The sequence below is a fragment of the Cottoperca gobio genome, chromosome 12 (genome assembly GCF_900634415.1).
Source record: "Cottoperca gobio chromosome 12, fCotGob3.1, whole genome shotgun sequence".
Classification (NCBI taxonomy): Eukaryota; Metazoa; Chordata; class Actinopteri; order Perciformes; family Bovichtidae; genus Cottoperca; species Cottoperca gobio.
The window spans coordinates 5625645-5646045 of NC_041366.1; the positions used below are offsets into that span (position 1 = coordinate 5625645).

Below are 20401 nucleotides of genomic sequence, written 5' to 3' on the forward strand. Positions count from 1 at the left end.
AAATGTTCATATCGTCTCATGCCTAGCTGGATTTGAAGTTTGATATTTTCTACACGTTCAGGGCACGTTTCGGAGGTTTACCTAATCCACCTGCACGCCAGCGTCTACTCACTCTTCCACCGTCTCTACGGCATGTATCCTTGCAACTTTGTGTCCTACCTGCGCTCCCATTACAGCATGAAGGAGAACATGGAAACCTTTGAAGAAGTAGTGAAGGTGAGGATATTATCCCTGCTGCTGTGCTTTGTTTGCTTTTCATTAGAGTTTTTGTAGCCAACTGATTTCTAATATATGTTTTGTGTTCAGCCGATGCTTGAACACGTTCGTATTCACCCAGAACTGGTGACAGGAACCAAGGATCATGAGCTCGACCCCACCAGGTAAGTCTCGTACTGCTCTGCAGTCAATGGAACAATATAAAGTTATGTCGTCTTTTCCAAGTCTACTGCATCTCTTTGGCTAACGATGCTATGCATTGCTGTAGGTGGAAAAAGTATGAAATCCACGATATCGTCATCGAATGTGCCAAAGTGTCTCTGGACCCCAAGGAGGCCTCCTGTGAGGAGGGCTATGCCAACATGCCTGAGAACTTTTACCCCCAAATCCACCTGCGACCACAAGACTGCACTTCCAGCCCCTACACAGACCTCCACAGCAGCTACGGTCAGAAAACACTTCATACACATGACACTTTAAAGAACGATGGCGTGAAAAGGGTCATTAGTAGGTAAATGAATAAAGAATGATTTACGGAGCCAGGGGACTTATTCCGAGAAAATAAACTAGAATTTCTTTAAAAGTTTGGTCAAAGAACCACATAGCTTTACTTTGCAGGGCCAGATCAACCTCCTCACAGCTCAGACGGTAAACAGGGAAGGCCACACGCACAAGTTAGTGAGGGGGTGCAACAGTATGGAACATAGAGATATCCTTCATCTGTTCATTGAGTTGTAGGTCCTGATGCACAAACGCTATCACCTCATCCAAATCACTGTTATAGGCCCAAAGTCTGGATGCTTATGATAATTCATAATATTATGCAGGCTTAATACACGGCAAGTGGCGGCGTCTGTGCTGTGATGAGGTTGATTCAATCTTAAAAAGGGAAGATCTGTGGTTCCTTCACTTAAATACAAAAAAGCAATGCAACTTCTCCATTGCAAAGCAACTATGCGATGGAGAAACCGTTTCAATAAGTATGGTCTAAGTTATCTTGGACCATACTTATTGAAACTGATGATATTGGACATGCCAATGTATCCATCTTCACACTACCTTACAATCCAGTGCAGCAAATGCAAAATGAATCCTTGTATATTAAGTAGAGAATGCTGTCTGTTTATATTTGTATCAGTTAACGCTTTCCTTAGCACGGTATGTTAACCATAGTATTAATAAGCTCAGGTTTGGATGGACTAAGGATTTAATTACTTAAGTTATTAGTTATTAGTCCTTTTATCTTTCATTTTGGAACTTCCACAGCCAGATGTTCTTTATATGACATCGACTGAGAGTTTAAAGTAATAAGGGATACGTTCGGGTGTTGCAAATGAAATACCCACTGCAAAAACCACATTGCCAAAAATCAGTCCTGCTCATATTTAAAAGATAAACACTACACTCTAAATTTGTTTAAAGGACAAACACATTTGGATATTGATCAGATTATTTGTCTTCTTGACAACAGGAAGCTCTTCTTCGACCCCATTCTCGACACCACGGCAGCCGCCCTTGTCCTTGCCCCCCTTCTCAGGGACACAGCCCTCTTCCCGCAGCCCACAGACCTCCAGACGGCAGGTAAGATCATCCGTAATACGGTTAAACCTGTCAGAATCTTGGCTTTGGACACAAGATTGTGTCAGTAAGTGATCAGAGGGCAGTACTGGAGCACCATGCCGTTAAGCTTCTGTTTGCTGCTAGTGCTTGTACAGGCGCTCATGTTTACACTCTATATGTCACCTGTCAAATCCAGTGCGTTCAGGGCTTTTCTCTGAAAACCACACACTCAATCAGAGCAACTACTCCATGTTTTTTTAAAGACGCTGAGGAAGCGAGTGGACAGTTTTTGAATTATCAAAGTCAACAGGCGGATCAAGCTTCAGGAATTACAACGCATGCCCCTCGTCCCCGTCCTGCCACCTCTATGCAGACACTCCCAAGGGCTGGTTACCATGGAGATGACATCTCTCCATTTCTATTATTGGGTCAGCCGCACGAGGGAGGGGGGTTATTTTGGCCCCCTGGGGTCTGTCTGAGGATTTTCCTCTGCACTACACTTCCCCCGACCCAGACAGACGAAAATTTGGAAAACATAGGAGTCCCGCCATTTTAGGAAAAATAAGAATTTTTATTGGCTCAAGTTTGTGTTTTCTGCTTGATATTGGGTGAACGAGCAAACTGTGCTGTGCTGATGACATGCCTTTCAATCAACATGCTTAACCCCCAACTGCTCCACTGTCACTTCTAAGTAAATGCATATGGAGAGTCACACATTTCAGTTAAGTTAGCATTTAGTACTTGAATCACAGCAACAAGGTGAATATATCCAGGATCTTGTGCCAATTTAGATACATTTGGAGTTGTAGTGTAATAAATAGGTAGTAGTTTGTAGTAATTACAGCATCAACTGTAACATTGCAGCCATTTTCTGGCCTCTGAAGTGACTCGGGTCAGGGATTCAGCACGGTGGACAATCTGACAAAGGGGCTCAAATCTGGATCTTTGATTGTGTGATAGACTCAGAGTTAATATGGCAGGTATAACAAGCCACGGTTGCTGTTTGGTGCCATTTTAAGATGCCAAACTGGCAATGCTGACTCATTCCAAGGACCATGACACTTTGTGTGAAAAGGGGTCTATATGTGGGAACTTTATGTGGAAAGTTACAAATTCCAAATTCACGTGTTTTGTTGCTCTAATCGGTTGCAGGTCTTTCCAATTGGGTCCGGAGGCATTTTTTTTCTCCACCCGTTGATAACGCACCTTGGAAATGGAAAAATGAACTGAGAAGTTCCAAACTTAATCACATTTACGATTTGTGATGTCAGGCTGGGTTATCTTATCTTATCATGAAGACTGAAAACAGAGTTAACTGCTAGTCTTGTATCTCATTTGGACAGAGCTGTGCGAGATGTTTCCCCCTCTTTCCAGTCCTAAAAAAATAAAGAAATAACTGTCTGACGGCTGTAATTTCATTTTACATACTCACATAATCTAACTCCCTTCAAGATAGAGAAAAGTGTATTTCCAAAAATGCAAAACTATTCCAAACCGTGTCTCTTTGGTCTCTTTCTTTGCAGAACTCCACCTGTGAACTCAACTCTTCCTGTGGGGGGAAGGACCCTCTGTGGAGCCCCTCCTCGTTGTGTGGCATGGCCACGCCCCCTTCCTCCAGGGGCATGTCGCCCAACTCGGAGCTCTCCCACAGTGCCTCACACCTTCCCAGCCGCTTCCACTGCACATCAGGTCAACACTTACAACACTATACATACATTTTAACTCGGCTGACGATGCGCTGTAGTTGTTTTATTTTGCGCTTTAACTAAGTGACACTCTGGATTTTTCTTTCTGCTGACTGCTGATTTGATTTTGACCTGAGCAGGAGGGAAAGGAACGCCGGCCTCCACCACTCCAGCCACCTCTTCCCCACCTCCCACCCTATCGGATGACTTCCCCATAATCTCCTTACCAGCCAACACAGTCCAGTCCAGTCCGCCAAGAAAGGTATGCTCTCCTTTCCATTTTAAAGTGGTCATTATAGCACTTCCTGTTTACTTTTTTTTTTTTCTGTCAGTGAGTTGACAGGCAGTTGTCTATTTGTGGATTTAATTTATACTTTCATTAAAAGACAAAAATCCCTAAAAAAGACTTCAATTATTACTTTCAGCATAACAGAATCTCAAAAGGCCAATAGGTGTATTGTGATAATGCATCACCAGTATGCTGTTTTTCTGAATTTCATCATAGCTTAATTGTTCACGATCCTGTTCCTCTTAAGTTGCTTAATTAGGAACATCCAAGCAAATATGACAAACATGTCAGCCAATTCAAATGATCTTAACTTGTATCATCTGAAAACTCATTTCCTTTAAAGCAGGAGGCAAATTGATTTATCAAACGTGCTTTAAGTCTGTAATTTTGCTCTGAGATGTAAAGCAACAGAAAAGAGTTGATATCATCATATTGTTTCCAAGCAGGAGTCTGCTTTGTTTAGCCTTTTTTGTCTCATAAATGTTTTTTATTCTGGTATAAAAATAAGCAAAACATGTCTTTTATCCCACGTTACAACTTGGCGACGGTTTGAATGTTATCAGAAACGGAAAGAGCTGGAGCCAACCACTGAAGTTGTTATCCAAAACAAATGAATACAACTTTAATCTGTGTGACTTTACAGGATCGCCGTCAAGGAGAAAGCAGTAAGCCTGCACTGGTGAGACAGGAGCCAGTGAAAGATGTAGAGAAGAGTGCAGAAGTAGCTCCAAACAGAGGTAGCGTAATGTTTTAGTTCTCTCCTTTCCTCCGCTCTGTTTCTGACTGTAGGTGTGTTTGTCTCGGGTGCGAAGCCCCGCCCGTCTCGAAACACAGCGGAGTGAAGCTGCGCCGGTTAAAATAGAAGCGCCCTGTCAAAATTGAAAACCTCTTAATAATTTATTGATTATAGGTCCGGGTCCGTACAGGTCGGTGTCTGGGTCCCGACTCGGACCACGGTTAGTGTTAGTGACCCCTGGACTAGAGGATAATTAGACCCGGGCCAAAATATGGTTGACCTGAACAGACCGCTAATAGTGAGAGAACGTCACAAGCCACCAATTAACACGCAGTCTGGGTTACAAGGTGCCGTAATGTGTCATTTTCACTGCACCTCACAGCACATTCTCTCTGGCGGCCTCAAAAAAGACATTTTCCTCCTGAGATGATTGATTATGATGTATCATGTGACAGAGAGCTGATGGAGAGTCAGGCTTTGATCCACTCAGGTGTTTAACATATTGACAGATGGTCAATGCTGCAATACAACATGATCCTCGAACTCAATTAGACTGAATGTAAATCCTACTCAGCCACATCTCTATTTGTGATGCCAAATGTTGAAGTCCTGCACCTTTGAAGAAACGGCACAATCACGGAACTCATGTTTTTCCTGCAGTTATAATGTAATCAATCGTAACGAAAGAAAGAACACAAGTTGAATTTCTTTTACAAATATTGGAAAAAATGGAATCTAAATATGTGACATTTTCCAATTTGTGTTACCAGTATTGGGGGCAAATGGGGGCTACGTATTCTCTACATATTGAACTATGGACATTTTTACAACCTCTACTTACAACTCTTGTCCTTTCCTCCTATGCTCTGTAAGAAATCTGCAGTTCAGTCCAAGTTTCACTGAATTTCTGTCACATGACTGTTTGTCTCAACCGAGTCATTCATGGCTCCCAGTGGTGCTGAGGAGCCCTGAATGTAATGCTTTTTAAAGAGCATGTTTAGAGCAAACTGTTTATTTGTGGCAACATTTTAAATGAGACCTACACGATAAAATGATTTTTATGAAATATCACTATTTTAAGTTTAGATTTTACTTTTCCTGACGCAAGCTTTCGTCACGCATGATTCGTTCAAGGACCATCAGATTTCTTTTTAAATCTGACTATTTAAATAAAAACATGCTTTTCAAACCTGCCAGCGGGTTATGTGATTCAGATGGTTAATCTTAATAAGGTGTAAACTTCATCAGAAGTGTGTTTGTAGTGTTGATGTTTTTGCTTTTTGGAGACGTTACTTTTCAGATATCGACTCCCACACTTGTAAAACATCCACTTCCTCATCAGATGCTGGAGCTGCTGAGAACGTCTCCATGACTTTGACGGAGCTATCGGTCTTCATGACGAAACAGGAGCTGGAGCTTCAGCTGAGAACAGAGAAAGAGAGGGAAGAGAGTGAGTATTGACTTGATAATAAATGAAAGAACCAGATCCAGTTGGTGTATGACCCAGAATGGAAAACACCAGGTCACATTATGGGTAACTACTTCAGGAAAAATAATTCACAAGGCAGTCATAGACGAAATTGTCTGTCTGTCTGTCTGTCTGTCTGTCTGTCTGTCTGTCTGTCTGTCTGTCTGTCTGTCTGTCTGTCTGTCTGTCTGTCTGTCTGTCTGTCTGTCTGTCGTGAAAACTAGCCGGGCCTTGCGATAATGTTTCCTATTATTGTCAGGAGGTGGTGCTAATTTGCACATTTTATATGTATAAATATGAACCTTTGTTCATCAATGAACAAAGTGTGTGTGTGTATGTCCGTGCAATGCATTGGCACCAATGCAAAATTAAAATGCTGTCATTATGACATAATGAGCATTCCTTATATAGTTTCAGTGATCTAAATGAACCTGAGCACATGCACATTGACTAAAATATCCAGGATGCTAACACATCCCTGTTCATATCCCTGTGTGTGTTTAGCTAGCGCTTCACAGTTATTGGTTTCTATCCCTCTTGAGCCACTTGCACTAAAAATAAATGCGCCTACAGTACTGTGAACCACTTTGGATCAAAGCATCTGCCAAATGGTACAAGATCTGTTGCCAAAGCTCGCTGCTTTAGACTTAAACATTTCCGTTCTCTTTGGGGGGGGAAACAGAAGCACACAGAATTTTTTTGTGTGGGATAGCAGGTACTTGGCACTTGTTGTGACTGCAAAAATATTTAAGCACAGACATTGGCATTCAGAACATACATGCAGGTTTAAATCCACCACAATCCTCCATATGTTGTTTCTGCTGCAGCTGCCATCACAGAGGAGTTGCTGAAGATCACTGAGGAGAAGCAGGAGCTGTCGGGCCTGAGGGGCTTCGACTCCCCTTTCTATCACACCACTGAGACTCTGACTGGCTGTCAGGCTCAAGACAAGACCCTCTTCAATGCCCAGTCAGGAGGCCCCGTTAGAGACACCCACCATGTTGTATCAACGCCAGACAAAGGGGAGACCACTGCGAGTACCAGCAGTGTTGGGAGTGGAGGAGGAGGAGGAGGTGCAGCAGACAGCAGAAATTCAGCCCCCGGCCTTGAGCAGTCCTGGTCCTTCCAGTCAGGCTTCACCCCCATCGACCACCATCTGCACCGGAGCCCCTCTGCCCCGGACGAGGAGGTGGCCAAGTTTGGGATGTTCTCCCCGAGTCCATGCAGCAAGACCCCGGCCTCGGTGCCCTACGAGTCGTTTTTCGACCTGGCTCTGCCCAGAGCGGCCTCGCTATTCGTGGGCCAGAAGACGTCGGAGGCGGTGCACAAGGCGGCGCTGGAGCGGCTGTTGCAGCAGGAGGAGGGATTGGAAGACGGAGAGGAGGAAGGGGTAGTGACTGCTTCACCACTGGAGGTGCTGGATCGCCTTGTACAGCAGGGGAGCGACACCCATGATAAAGTTCTCAAGAGGTAAGGGACAGCTTCATATCATGTTTCAAAAATCCTGATTTTTATTCAAGGTTTTCTGGCCTTTATTTTTGTTATTATTATTAATATAATTATTATTTATTAACCATTTACACTATTTTGACTCTTGCCCCCTTTCCAGCCTTCCTTCCACTACATTCATAAAATACTCTCTAATCTCTATCGAACCTAATCACATTAGTATATAGGGTACATACCCACAATACATCAGTTTGTTTATCGCATACAGTCTTCCCAAATTCCTTGAGTGTGACCTGTTTGAATCAAACTGCTGTACTTTACTTTTCCACTGGTGTCACTGGTGCTACTGACTTTCTCAGTTGGTCGTACGTACACGCTCATCTCACACAAAGCAGTATCTGCGAGTGGATATGCATCCCCGCTCTGGAGCATTACTGCTCTGTGTGCGTAGATGTGGTCCCGCGTGCACGGGGCTCTGACGAACACGAGCTTGAACCTCCCTACGCTAGCTACTGCTCAACACTTGCTCGTCAAGTTGACTTTGAGTCCTTGGAGGCGGGGATGGAATAGTCAGTGGCTGATGTCTCCGCTCTAGTTGGGGCACCACTGATAATGATCATCATGCGACTACCTGAAATTTTAACTGGCACACTCAAAAAAACATGATCACATATGTTACCATTTTAGTTGCAGCCTGGAGCCTTGGACTCTTGTATTTATTAACTGAGCAATCTTGCTAAATGTGATTTGCATTTAAACCATAGGCCGTGCTACTGCAAAATAATGAATTTCAATTGCTCAAACATTCATAAAGTTATATATTAACAATCTTTTCTGTTAATAAATGAGCACATGTAGAGGACTGTGCAGCCGTGGAAGAGGTATTTGTGTTCTCTCTTTCTTTGAGCGTGTGGTCAGAATGAAACTCATGTGGATCATACTCGGGGAAAGACCGTGAACAGCACATCAAAACTCACTCCTGTGCAGAGCCTGCCTGGGTTGTTTCCAGTCTATTACTGCCGCCGAAAGAAAACACCCAGTTGAGAACAAGTATGACATTGTTCAGAATCAGCCAACCCTTTTCTTTCTCCACACACACAGTGAGCCGGTCCTCCGAGTCAATAATACAACCGTGTCAGCAGAGTCAACGCTGGGCACAGAACAATCTGGCTTCACTCATTTCAGTCGCCCATCACTCCCACGCCTGTCTTCATCAGAGCCAAACACTGGCCGCTGCTGTTCATTGCATCGATTTGTCAACGCGGCTGCCACATTGGTACAGTGAAGCCACTGCCCCTTTATACAGTACATTTATGTCTATATTGGCAGGAGGTCTATCCACAATTAAATCATCAAAACTCGCTGAATTTTCAACCAATTTTCCAGCAGACGTGTATTTATGATACAGGATACTTGGTTAAATGAAGAATGTGGTTTTTCATACTAGATAGTAACAACAATATGTCTATGATATAATATTTAAGATGAACTACGTCATTAGTTTCTAAGTATATTCTTTTTCTCTGACGGCACTGTAAAATTAGTTCAATACTGTTCAAAGGCAGACGTGATATTTATAGCGCAGGTCGGTCGATGACGGATATATAATACCGATATATTGTTGCTGTTGTTTGCATCTGATAAAGTACAACAATTTAATAATAACAAATGAGACACTGAAACTCAGTTATCTCAACAAAAATATGTTAACTAACAAATAAGAATAAATAAAAAGTGAGTCATGCGTGGGACCGTGTTAATTACTTTATTATTATTATTATTACCGCTGCCTGCCTTAGTGTTGGCTCAGTCAAGTACTATAATAAATACTTTGAGTGAGCGCAGGCGTCGGCTCCTGCAAATAATCTCAAAATGGCATTAATCGGCCGGATTAATCACTTATCAGGACAGTCTCTTAACGTTTTGTTATCTTAAAAGAAGGGTTACATCAGAATCTGCTTTGTTGGCGGAGTATGTGTAGACATAAAAGGAACTTGACTCTGGTTTTACACAGAAATAGACCTACAGCTAAAAACAAGATAAACATAGACATGTGACTATGTACATATATAAATACACCATATATGAACATACGCAGGGTGCTGGGATAATATGGAATGATTAAATGTTGCGTGTTACTTTATATACATGAGGTAGGTGAATATGACTATGTATACAGATCACATTTAGCATATTTACATGTACTTATTTTGATATATCAAAATCAAAACTTGCCACGGATAAATATTGTAAAAAGAGCTCCTCACATGTGAAATGTTATTCCCTGTGTCTTGGCTCCTGCACTTCTTTCATTGGAACATCCAAAAGCAGCACAAAAGTCTGGCATTGTTCACTACTTGAACTGGCAACGACGTTGTTTCCTTTTGAATATCTCAGTCGTTGTGGTAAACCAGGAAAGCCTGGTTTGAGATGCACTATGTTTTGGATTACAACCAACACCAATGAAACGTGGGTAATTATTCTTTTCCCATTCCCAATACCACAAAAATCTTGTTTTTCCAAAAACACTTATTTATACACATATTTAAATGGCCACCGGTAGTGCTTCTGTTTACTCTTCTCAAAACGATGATATCATCACACATCCTGTCTGACATGAGGGGCTTAAGAGAGAAACTCCAGAGAGATCATTCTTCTAAAATGTTTTTCTCTCCTTTTCCAGATTACCTTTGCCAAGTAAGTCAGCTGACTGGACGCACTTTGGAGGTAAAACACTGGCAGCACAGCTGTACACTGATAAAATAATCTATTATGAAGACTGCAGATGGAGCGTTCAGGCATGACTAGTGATTCGTCACAAGCTCTGAGACATGAACAGCATGTTAAAATGTTACCCAGCCAGACGGGGAATGTGTTCAGCAGAGGTCTCTCAAGACGCACAAAGTTCCCACAGTCATGCAGAACCTGATCAACTCAGAAATTCTAAAAGTTAGCCACTTATTGGAGATTTATTCAACATTTATTTACCTCTGTGTATGCATTCAGTCAACCACAGCCAAAATCTAATCTTCTCCAGCTGCAGCTCACAACAAAATAGAAACACTCTGTTGTTTTTCTCAAAACTCTCTGCCAACTTGTAATTACAACTCTGAAATGTAATCATCTCCCCTGGTGGACTCATGTCCACCAGGGAGTCATGTCATTTCGATTGCATCTAAAACAAAACTCAACTCCGCGCTTGAGGCACACTGATGAAACCTCTGGAGCACTGTTAAGGTCTCGGATGAGACTCTCATGGGAGTCTTTCTCTAAATGTTCTTACTCTGCGCTCTTCCCTTCGTACATGTTAACAAGTGAAGCTCTGTATCCACAGTTATGTTGAGTGCTACATTTTTCACATTTAAAATATCTTTATAATAGGATTAACTGGGTAAATGGCCTTAAAGGGATAGCTCGGATGGTTTGAGGGGGGTTGTGTGAGGTACTTATCCAAAGTCAGCACGGCCCCAGTTTGGAGAAACGGACAGGAGGACCAGCACAGAAGCTAAGCTATTTGCTGCTGTGGACGGGGTCAGCAGCAAAACATATTTTAGAGACCTAAAAAAATCAATATAAGAATAATAATAATACATTATACTTGCATAGTGCTTTTCTAAAAACTCAAAGATGCTTGACAGAGTGAATATCAGTTTAAGTATACGTTATATTTGGAATAACTTTACCGCTTTATCTTGCCGTCCGACAGAACTGCATCTGTTATATCCATCTATGCTTTCTTCAAGCCACCAGACTCATGTTACCCAGTAGAACATGGACGTTGCTGGTCTACTGCTGCTGCAACCTGTTGGTTTGTTTAAGTTCTTGTGACATTGGTGAATCTGAACTAACCCTTTCCCCAAAGTCACACAATAACACAACCTAACTAACTGAGGGAGGCAGTGGTAGACCAGCAACGTCCGTGTTCTGCCAGGTAAATGTACTGTTGTCAATGGAAACTGGTGGTGAAGAACATAACCGCTTCAGTTATCCATACGAAAGGTCAGTCTGACAGCAAGGTAAAGCAGTAAAAATATACTTCATACAAAAATACACTTTAACTGATATTGTTGGCTAAAATAAGTTTTGCTGCTGCCCCCGTCCACAGCAGTGCACTGCGTAGCTTCTGTGTTGGTACTTGTCCTGGGACTGTAGACTCGGAGCGAGCCAAGCGTCATCGACTGTAGATATTACACTGACTATGAATAAGTTTCCATGCAAGCCCACTTTCATAATCTAAACTATCCCTTTAAAGTCAACCAAGTAACCATCAGGTCACTGGTTCAAGTCAAAAGACGAGCTGATAAAATCTTATCAGGTGAATGTGGATCAATAATACAGGAATACTGTCACCTGTGAGGTGACTGATGAAGGTTGTTCTCAATCCTGTTTGTCTGGTGGAAAGTTGCACCATGAGCCAAGGAACAAGTGATTACTTTAAGTGCAGATCTGCAAATCCTATTAAATAATTTTCTTTAAACTGAGAAATAACCAGGAGTTGAGAACACTGCAGCCACTTGTTTACACGTCATTAGATTTGCAGCATTTTATGGCTGTGTACTTTTTGAAACATTTATTTTGCAAATGCATTTTGCTGTTCTAAATAAAGATTAGATTTATATCAGGAACTACGTGATCATGAGTTTATTTTCAACATTTATTTTCAGTTAATCGGCTGAGGTTCGATGCCCAGGCCTGGAGTGCCCAGGAGGTTTTGGTGACTTTTGTGCAAAGTTTTCTTAAAGTTTTGAATGTCCCAAAAAATAGGATCCTTTGTATCGATACACCGTATCTTTTCTAGTTTCGTCACATTACCTTCTAATCCGGTGAATAGATTGAATAATAATTGGGCTCATATTTGTGTCATACGTGTGACCGTGTTAATTACATTATTATTACCACGGCCTCCTCAGGCTCGGCTCCGCTGGACGAGCTTCACACGCTGCGCAGCCAGCTGCTCCTGCTGCACAACCAGCTGCTGTACGAGCGCTACAAGAGGGAGCAGCACGCCGTCCGCAACAGACGCCTCCTCCGACGCATCATCAACGCCACTGCACTGGAGGAGCAGAACAATGCTATGGCAAGTTTGCATGCGCTCATTATCAGAGATTAGCCCTGACAACAGTATTTAAAATGGCAGCACCACGTGACATTTAAAGGTCTGTCCTGTAACTGGAGGCTTGCTGGTTTGATCCCTTGCATTTTGAACACGGAGGAGAAAACTCATCTAAATTCTATTCACTGAGGCGACTCGTAACTCCAGCTGTCAAATCAGTCGAGAATCATCTGCAGCACGCTACATAGACGATGTGACTGAAGTTGTTTTGTTTTTGGAGCTGAGACCCACATTCGCACAGTAATCAGCTGAAAATGTTGCTCAGTAATTGAGTTTTGTGGGAAAGAAAGTTGTCTGTGTGTCCGTCCCTGGCCTCACTAAGGCTACGTTCCTTACGTAACTGCAAGCCTTAGTGCTCAATTGGGATTTATTGCTTAGATCTTATTGTTTGACGGTTCCCTTTTTTCTATTCTTTTTAATGCGACCAATATCAGGTTCTAGTATGAACTGGTTACGGATTCTTGAACTGACCCGCATGCAATTAGAACAATAACATCACACGCAGCATGCTGTCTTGAGGAAGTGAAATTGGAGGCCGTTGAAGTCATCTTTTTTGGTTTCATTTATAAGTTGTTTGAAGCCAGTGGAATTTGTGAGGAAAAAGAGAGCCACATTTAAAAAACTTTTTAAAGCCTTTTGTGGGACAGTGGCTTCTACTTCTGTGTGTGGAGGCAGAGTCTGTGCCAGTAATGGTGGGATTGTGCCCACGTTTGTATTCAGAGTGAATTCTGCCAAATGTTAATCCAGAGTGACGTAAAATCAGATTTAGGACCACATGGCTAAAATATAAATTGAAAAGATCAGATTCTATGTAATTTGTGCTGTTTACACTGTTACGAAAAACTCAGATATAAATGTACAAAAATCTGATTTGGGCCACTTTTGCCCGCAGTCTGAATATAGCCAAAAAGACCAGCTGGACTGCAAAGTGCCTTAAAACATCTATTCTTTTTTTAACAGACGCTTAGAAACTCCTATACACTTTGTATTTATTTTGTGCATCTGTGTGTGTGCGCAGAAGGACCAGCTGAACCTGCAGGGTGTGGACATCGTGTCTCTGAGGGAGAGTTTGCAGGTGGAGCAGCAGCGGTACAGGCAGCTGTGGGACGACCGAGAGACGGTGGTGACCCGGCTGCACAGTCAGATCAGACAGCTGCAGCAGGGAAGGGATGACTACTACACAAAGAACCAGGAGCTCCAGGTACACACACACACACACACACACACACACACATTATACAATACAATGATAACAATACAGTACACATGCGTGTCCACCGTAGCTACCTTTTTTATAAGATGTAATGTGACTCTTTTTTTAATCTGGTTCTGTTTTTGTCTCCAGAGCAAGGTGCAGGAGTGTCAGAAAAGGATGGATGAGCTAGAGGCGGAGCTTCAGAGGGCCAACAACAAAGTCTGCCACACTGGTCACCTCCTCAACCAGATGACTATCAAGGTAAATAAACACCTGAGTCATGGTCTGATTGAAATAATAATTTTCTCAATTTCAGGTCGGTGACAGAATATGATTAAAAGCCACCTCAGACATGGAATACTCGACATTGCTGGCTTCATCTACCGGATTAGCTAATGGGGGTTTGTCATAAAAACAAAAGGAAAGAGGCAATTTTATGAAGGAAATTCAATGTATTTTACACAAAGGATAACAAATTAGCATAACAAATACATTCAAAATCTATTGAAATAGAATTAAGTGATATTTCTTCTCAAGAATATTTGTATTGAAAATCCCAAAATATACTTTTGTGTAAAATATACTTTTGTGTAAAATATACTTTTGTGTAAAATATACTTTTGTAGAGTTCACAACAGGTACAGTATGTCAATTTAACAGAGCACATCTATGATAGAGGAGCACGATCATCCTTTGCACTCGCTAGCCCAATCTACAAGCCGTGGTTTGTATTTAAAAACAGTAATAAAAAATGTGTTTTGATAGTTTCTCTTTTTCCAGTTCTTACTTTTATTTTGATTGTGTACAGCCTCATACTGCAATGAAAGGATTTGTATTTCTTTTGGTACACATGTATAAAAGTATATCAGGTTAAATAAGTTGCTGCCATATCATAGGTGTATTACTACTGAAAGTTGAATTGAATTGGTGTTTCAGTCCTGGACAATATCACCCATCAGTCAAACGTGCATCTGATATTTCCTGTGCCGTCTGGACGTCTTCTACAATTTTATCTTTCATGTCTGGGCAGGTGTTCAATTCCAGATGAAATAAACATGTCTCTGCTAACAAACCCATATGGGCTTTATTCACACGGCATTTAACTGCTCTATGTTAATTCAGAAATATTGTTTGGTCGCTGCCATTCAGGCTCATCCAGTGTCAAATTGAAATAACATTTTTACCTCAGGACTTGGGCAGGATAAGTGAGCAGGCTGGCAGACAGTTAGGTCAGCACAACAGCACATGCCCCCGTCCTCGTCCTGCCACCTCTCTGTAGCCTGTAGACTGTCCCAGGGCTTGGTTGCCTTGGAGATGTTGCCTCTCCCTCTCTATTTTTGGGTCAGCAGCACAGGGGGTCTGGGTGTTTTTCTGCCTCCTGAGGTTTGTCTGAGGTCTGTTTCCCTCCTCTGACCCAGACTGAACTGAAATCCTGGCAAACAGGGAGCAGGAAACAGGCGTCTAGTTGAATAAAGGTCTTATGATATATTGAGTGAAAAGTCTGTACAGCGTAACATTTCACTTTGAAGTTGACCACTCTCGTAAAGTACAATTTGTTTTGAACAGAGTGATGCACGTGTTGAAATGTTTGTACGGCTCATTTGCCGCAGCTTGGAGGGATCATTAATGACTAATTCTGTCGTGCTTATTGTTGATGCATTCCCAGATATTTCTGGACAGGTGTGATTTGTAGTATAATTGCAGTTTTGCCCTCCATCGTCATTGTTTGTCTTGTGTGTCCTTCAGCTGAGCAACAGTGAGAGCACCCAGCAGCAGATGAGCTTCCTGAACAAGCAGCTGCTGCTCCTCGGGGAGGCACATAAGCTGTCCATGCAGGAGTTGCACCACGCAGGCGCTGATAATACAAAGGTACTGGCCAAGTCAACGCAAGAAGCGCTATTAGCTTTACTGTAACATCCTCTATCTAGATATGTCATGGTCATAATTATCCAAAGTATGAGGCTGCTGCATTAATTTGTGTGTGTCATTTTACTGCTGTAGATGTTTAAGTTTGTGCTAATGGTAACTCTTTTATATACTGTGGGGATGTTTAATCTACAGCAATGCATCATATTCTATAAGATCATCACATGTTTGTAGCGTCTCTGTCCTGTGAAAACCACGTATCTCTAAAAAGCGAGTTTCTCAGAAAAACAGCCGGTTTTCAGCTTTGAGACGATGCATTTTCCAGATTCCTGATCCAAGAGGCTTTTTAAATAGTTCATTTTGTTAAGAAGTAGGAGAATTTTCTCAACACATAAAAGAACATTTTATCCTTCAGTTTATCACAAACATTTAAAATCAAGACATCTGGAGATGAATGGTTTTACTGGACAAGAAGGGGATGAAGCATTGTAATCTGAAAAGTAACTAAAGCTGTCAATAAAAAAGAAAATTCTATCTATCAGACACACATATCAATTATAATATTATTATTATTATTATATGCCAGGGTGCAATTTTCTAAAGCTGTCTTCTAATCTCATTAACTTCTCCTTCCTGCACTTTGTTCCTGTGTGGACAATGACCCACCGCCACCCAGGAGGCCCAGATGCTGAAGCTGTCTTATAATAAAGAGGTGGAGACTCTGAGGCAGAGCCTGCTCGTGCAGGGTCAGAAACTGGAGGCGGCACAGCAGAGAGTCGCTGAGCTGGAGACGCACCTCTCTAAGAAGGAACACCTCATCGCCGAGCAGAAGAAGTTCCTGGAGGATGTGAAATGTCAAGCAAAGTGAGTATGAAGCGCCAAGTGCTCACAACAAGCTTCTCACATTCTCTTTGCCCACTTCATCTTTTTCCTCGTCTCTCTGTTGGCAGGGCGGAGCTGCAGGCCTCAGACAGCAGGTATCAGGCTCAGAGGAGAATCACTCAGCTGCTGCAGACTGAACTCCTGCAGCTCTACAGCAGAGTGGAGATGGAGGCTCCTGCCACCAGTTCACCACCAGGGGGCAGAGCTGACCCACACACTCTTGCTGACTCCAGGTCAGGCTCAGAACTCTTTTTAGTGTTGCTGTAGTGTTGTGTTACACTCACACATTTACCACACGTTTTAACTTACTTTAGCAATGGTTTATAAAGGTTCCCAACCTTTATAGTTTGTGACAGTTTAATCTGACCAGTGCATTCTTTTTGATGGGTCGCATACATAAGTCTATATTTGCGAGCGATTTACCCAAAGATATCTGTGATCTGTTGGGTTTTTTACTACTTTTTAGAAACTTCAATATGTAAAACTTACTGTATGTAATAATAAAAAAATATATATTGTAGAAGAGTCTGAAAAAGGAAACATTTTAGCAAAATAGTTTTTTCCTACTCGTTTTTAATCTTGTTAATTTAGTTTTTGTCTCATTGCTCACGTCATAGGTGTTTTCATTTTGCATTGTACTATATTAGTGAGAGCAGTACCATCAGCAAATTCATGTCTGCTTCAGATGTCACAATTGATATTTTTTAATAACTTCGAATAGGAAACATCTTCTGTTTGTCACAAAGAAGAATGATGAGCACCAAGCGATACCTGATAAATGTAATGCCTGCGTTTGTGTACATTTCTAGTGGCATTGTATTAATAATCATCATCTGATCTATCAATAGATTTCTTGAACCTTTTTCTTTACCTGTGAATATTTTGTCCTCCAGTGTCATGGTGGCAGATGGACAAAGCAAACCTCACACCAACGAGGAGGTGGACGATAGACCGCCATGCGACTACCCTCGGGGTAACGGCAGCACTTTATCGCCACGGCAACCAAAGGCGAGCAACTCTTCCAAGACGACAGCCAACTCCATCAACGGCAGTCAGGACCTGGCCCCGCCCCTGGTGCTGGAGCCCTCCCTGTCCTGTCCCTACGTCAACCCGCTTGCACACCTGCCCCCCTGCGACGCGCCGCTCACCGTGGGCTCCTACCCCAGCGCCAAGAGCTTCCTGGGCATTAGGGCTCGCGAGCTTTTCCGCAACAAGAGCGAGAGCCAGTGTGACGAGGAACAACCGCCAACGCGGCTGGCCGGCCTCGCCCACGGCCTGAAGACTGAGCTGTGCGTGGAGCTGCCCTGCCCAGGTTACATCGGCCCCGCACCTTCCCACATTCCGACTCCACCCCGAGCCCCTGCCCATGCCCCCGCCACTCTTCTCGCTGTGCCCACGAAGGAGCCCCCCTCTGAGCCCAAGCAGCGGGCCTCCAGCCAGGAAAGTCCCCGCAGGAAGGCAGCGTCAGGGTCAGGTGGAGGGCGGGGTCAGGCAGGTTCAGGACGCCCCCGGCAACAGCAGCTAAAGATCATGGACTATAATGAAACGCATCACGAGCACAGTTAGACCCACAGAACTGAGCCGGGACGCAGGGCGGAGGTTGAGAGACTAAAGTTTAACGATGGAGAAGAGCTACAAATCAGAAAAAGAGTTAACATGTCAGCAACTCTTTGGAATTCAGTGTTATTTGTTCCATTCCTCTGAGTGGACAACAGGATTTCCCACTTTGTTTTTCTACTTTTTTTCCTTATTTTTTCTACTGAGTCATTCCCCTGAAGAATTTTGACAAGGTGATAGGCATACAAAGTCAATGTGTTGTTACCAGTGGAGAAGCTAGTCGATCGAAGTTATCAAAAACTTACACATGACACTGTGAGTCTGAAGTTTAAATGGTCAGTTCACCCAAATTACAAAAGCCCATTGGGCTGCAGTTGTATCAGCCATGCAGATAGTTTAGCTTTAAACATTTTGAAATATGCCTCTCTGAGATTTCTGCCTCCACAGCCAGCACAATGGAAGCAGCAACTTGTCTTCTGAAATAGTGTCGCAATTACTTTGATAATCTACAAACCTTTCTGAGTTTTCATTGGAACTACTTTCTACTGAAGAAATAGTCCTTTAAAAAAGGTTTATAGTGAGGTCTGCGGTGTAATGGAGACACTATTTCAGTCAATTGTAAATGCTGTGAGCAACACAAATACAGCTTATTTCACCTCCATTGTTGGCTGTGGAGACCAGAATCTCCCAGACAAATAAAACAATACCACTTGAGCTTAGTGAGATTTCTTTTTTGTGGTTTGAGTGTACTGACTTTTTAAAATCTAAAACAAAAAACACCAGAAGAGCTAGAAATGTTACATATGTCACGATTATCTGTTAGGCATGCTTTGGTGTTGACCGCGGACCAAAATATGTTTCTGCTTTGAGAGTGCACGTTAAGCGTTACATCAGAGCTGTGGAGGTAAACCGTACGTAGGAGAGGTTTGGTTTGTTCTGGGGAAAACTTGGAGTAGACTGAATTGGAAAACTGACATTTCCATAAAAAACTCCTTTGAGTTTTTGTCCAAAATAAGTCTGGGGGAGAATGTGTTTTGTTTGTGAATGTGCAAGCGTGCAGGTTATTGAGTCATGCTGGTTCTCATATTTCAGCAAAGATGAAATGAGGAAAGTGTATGCCTTTTTATGAATTCCACATTCTGTTGTACCTTTTATGTTTTATTTATTCAGCCATGAAGGGCGCCGACAACGTACATATCCTAAATTTGAATCAGACCTGGCAAGTGATACAAGCCCAAGCTATAAAGAGTGATCATTTTAAAGTGCCATGATAACATTTGTGTTCTGATTGAACAGAAGTGTTTGTTTCTCATGTTGCGTGTACATTCAGCTGATGCAGCGTGGGAAACAAAACCAAAAACATCTTGTCCAATCAGGTTCCCTTCTGCAGGTCTGATAAACAGGGAGTTACTTTGTTTCTTCTGAGTATCAGAAGTAAACTCCGGCATCGAAAGTTACCTAAATCCTGTTGTCCAACGAGAACTCCTGCCGTCACTTCCTTTTGCCTCGCTATCTAAAGCATGTTCAACAATCCACTTTAAATGCCAACAGTAGTAACTACCGCAAACCAAGACAGAAGGTACAATCAGCACAAACTGAAGAAACCAGGACTCTGACCAGAGCTGGAGATATCTGGGATAAAATGGCAAAAAAGGAAGTTCTTAAAGCAGTGGCTTGTGTTTAACTGTGAACAATAAAGATCGTCTTCAATGTTTTGCACTACAATTCTGAGTTTTGCTTTTTACTGCCGCTGAATGTAAGCCCATCCATTTGTACCTCTGTGGAATTGCAGCATCAAGGTGTTTTTTCATTATGTCCAGTAGAGGTTGAGTTTGTTTTGGGGACTGAACACTTTCAGGTGTTTGTAGATTGAAGAGTCAGTCCATCCTCCTAAATTGTGTTGTTGGTTTACAGCTCGATAGAAAACAGATGAAAGAATTAAGGAGTGTCTGATGACATACAGGATTAATTTATTTGTGGTCAACACTGTGATATAAGGCCCAATTGGGTATACAAGCCCAGGTATAAGTATTAGAACAAAACAAAACAAAAGATTTAATGATTAATCAAATAGTCGATTGACCATAAACTATTTTGATAAGGGACTAATCATTTTAGACATTAGCTGCTTGTCCTTGTCTTATACCATAGTAAACTGAATATCTTTGTCTGGAGGCTCTGCTGCTGGGCTCAGAGGGGAAGCTTTGACACGGTTGGCGTAATTCAATGAAAAAGAAAGGGTTAAAACCAAGGTATTACATGTATTGTTTTGATATCTGTAGTAAAACTTAGATGTCGTAAAGGCACCGATGTCAACATTTTTCAAAGGACACCCTGTCCTATCCAATAAATCCCGACCGTCAATACATCACTATGCTGCTAACT

At 42.3% G+C, this 20401-nt stretch overlaps 1 protein-coding gene across 3 annotated transcripts in view; it reads left to right on the plus strand.

Annotated features, from left to right (window-relative positions):
- Positions 1–19741, plus strand: part of tsc1b (TSC complex subunit 1b) — a 29571-nt gene extending 9830 nt beyond the window's left edge. For 2 of the 3 annotated variants that reach the window (XM_029444390.1, XM_029444389.1), the window contains 17 exons: positions 62–216; positions 307–380; positions 485–663; positions 1688–1797; positions 3300–3465; positions 3602–3723; positions 4394–4487; positions 5829–5936; positions 6782–7424; positions 10087–10130; positions 12314–12480; positions 13535–13717; positions 13862–13972; positions 15458–15580; positions 16254–16441; positions 16528–16692; positions 17353–19741. In XM_029444390.1, the coding sequence (XP_029300250.1) occupies positions 62–216; positions 307–380; positions 485–663; positions 1688–1797; positions 3300–3465; positions 3602–3723; positions 4394–4487; positions 5829–5936; positions 6782–7424; positions 10087–10130; positions 12314–12480; positions 13535–13717; positions 13862–13972; positions 15458–15580; positions 16254–16441; positions 16528–16692; positions 17353–18025 (3305 nt within the window). In that variant the 3' untranslated portion in view covers positions 18026–19741. The remainder of the gene's footprint in view (positions 1–61; positions 217–306; positions 381–484; positions 664–1687; positions 1798–3299; positions 3466–3601; positions 3724–4393; positions 4488–5828; positions 5937–6781; positions 7425–10086; positions 10131–12313; positions 12481–13534; positions 13718–13861; positions 13973–15457; positions 15581–16253; positions 16442–16527; positions 16693–17352) is intronic. The other variant, XM_029444391.1, reaches the window with a different exon arrangement.
- Positions 19742–20401: the final 660 nt, after the last annotated feature.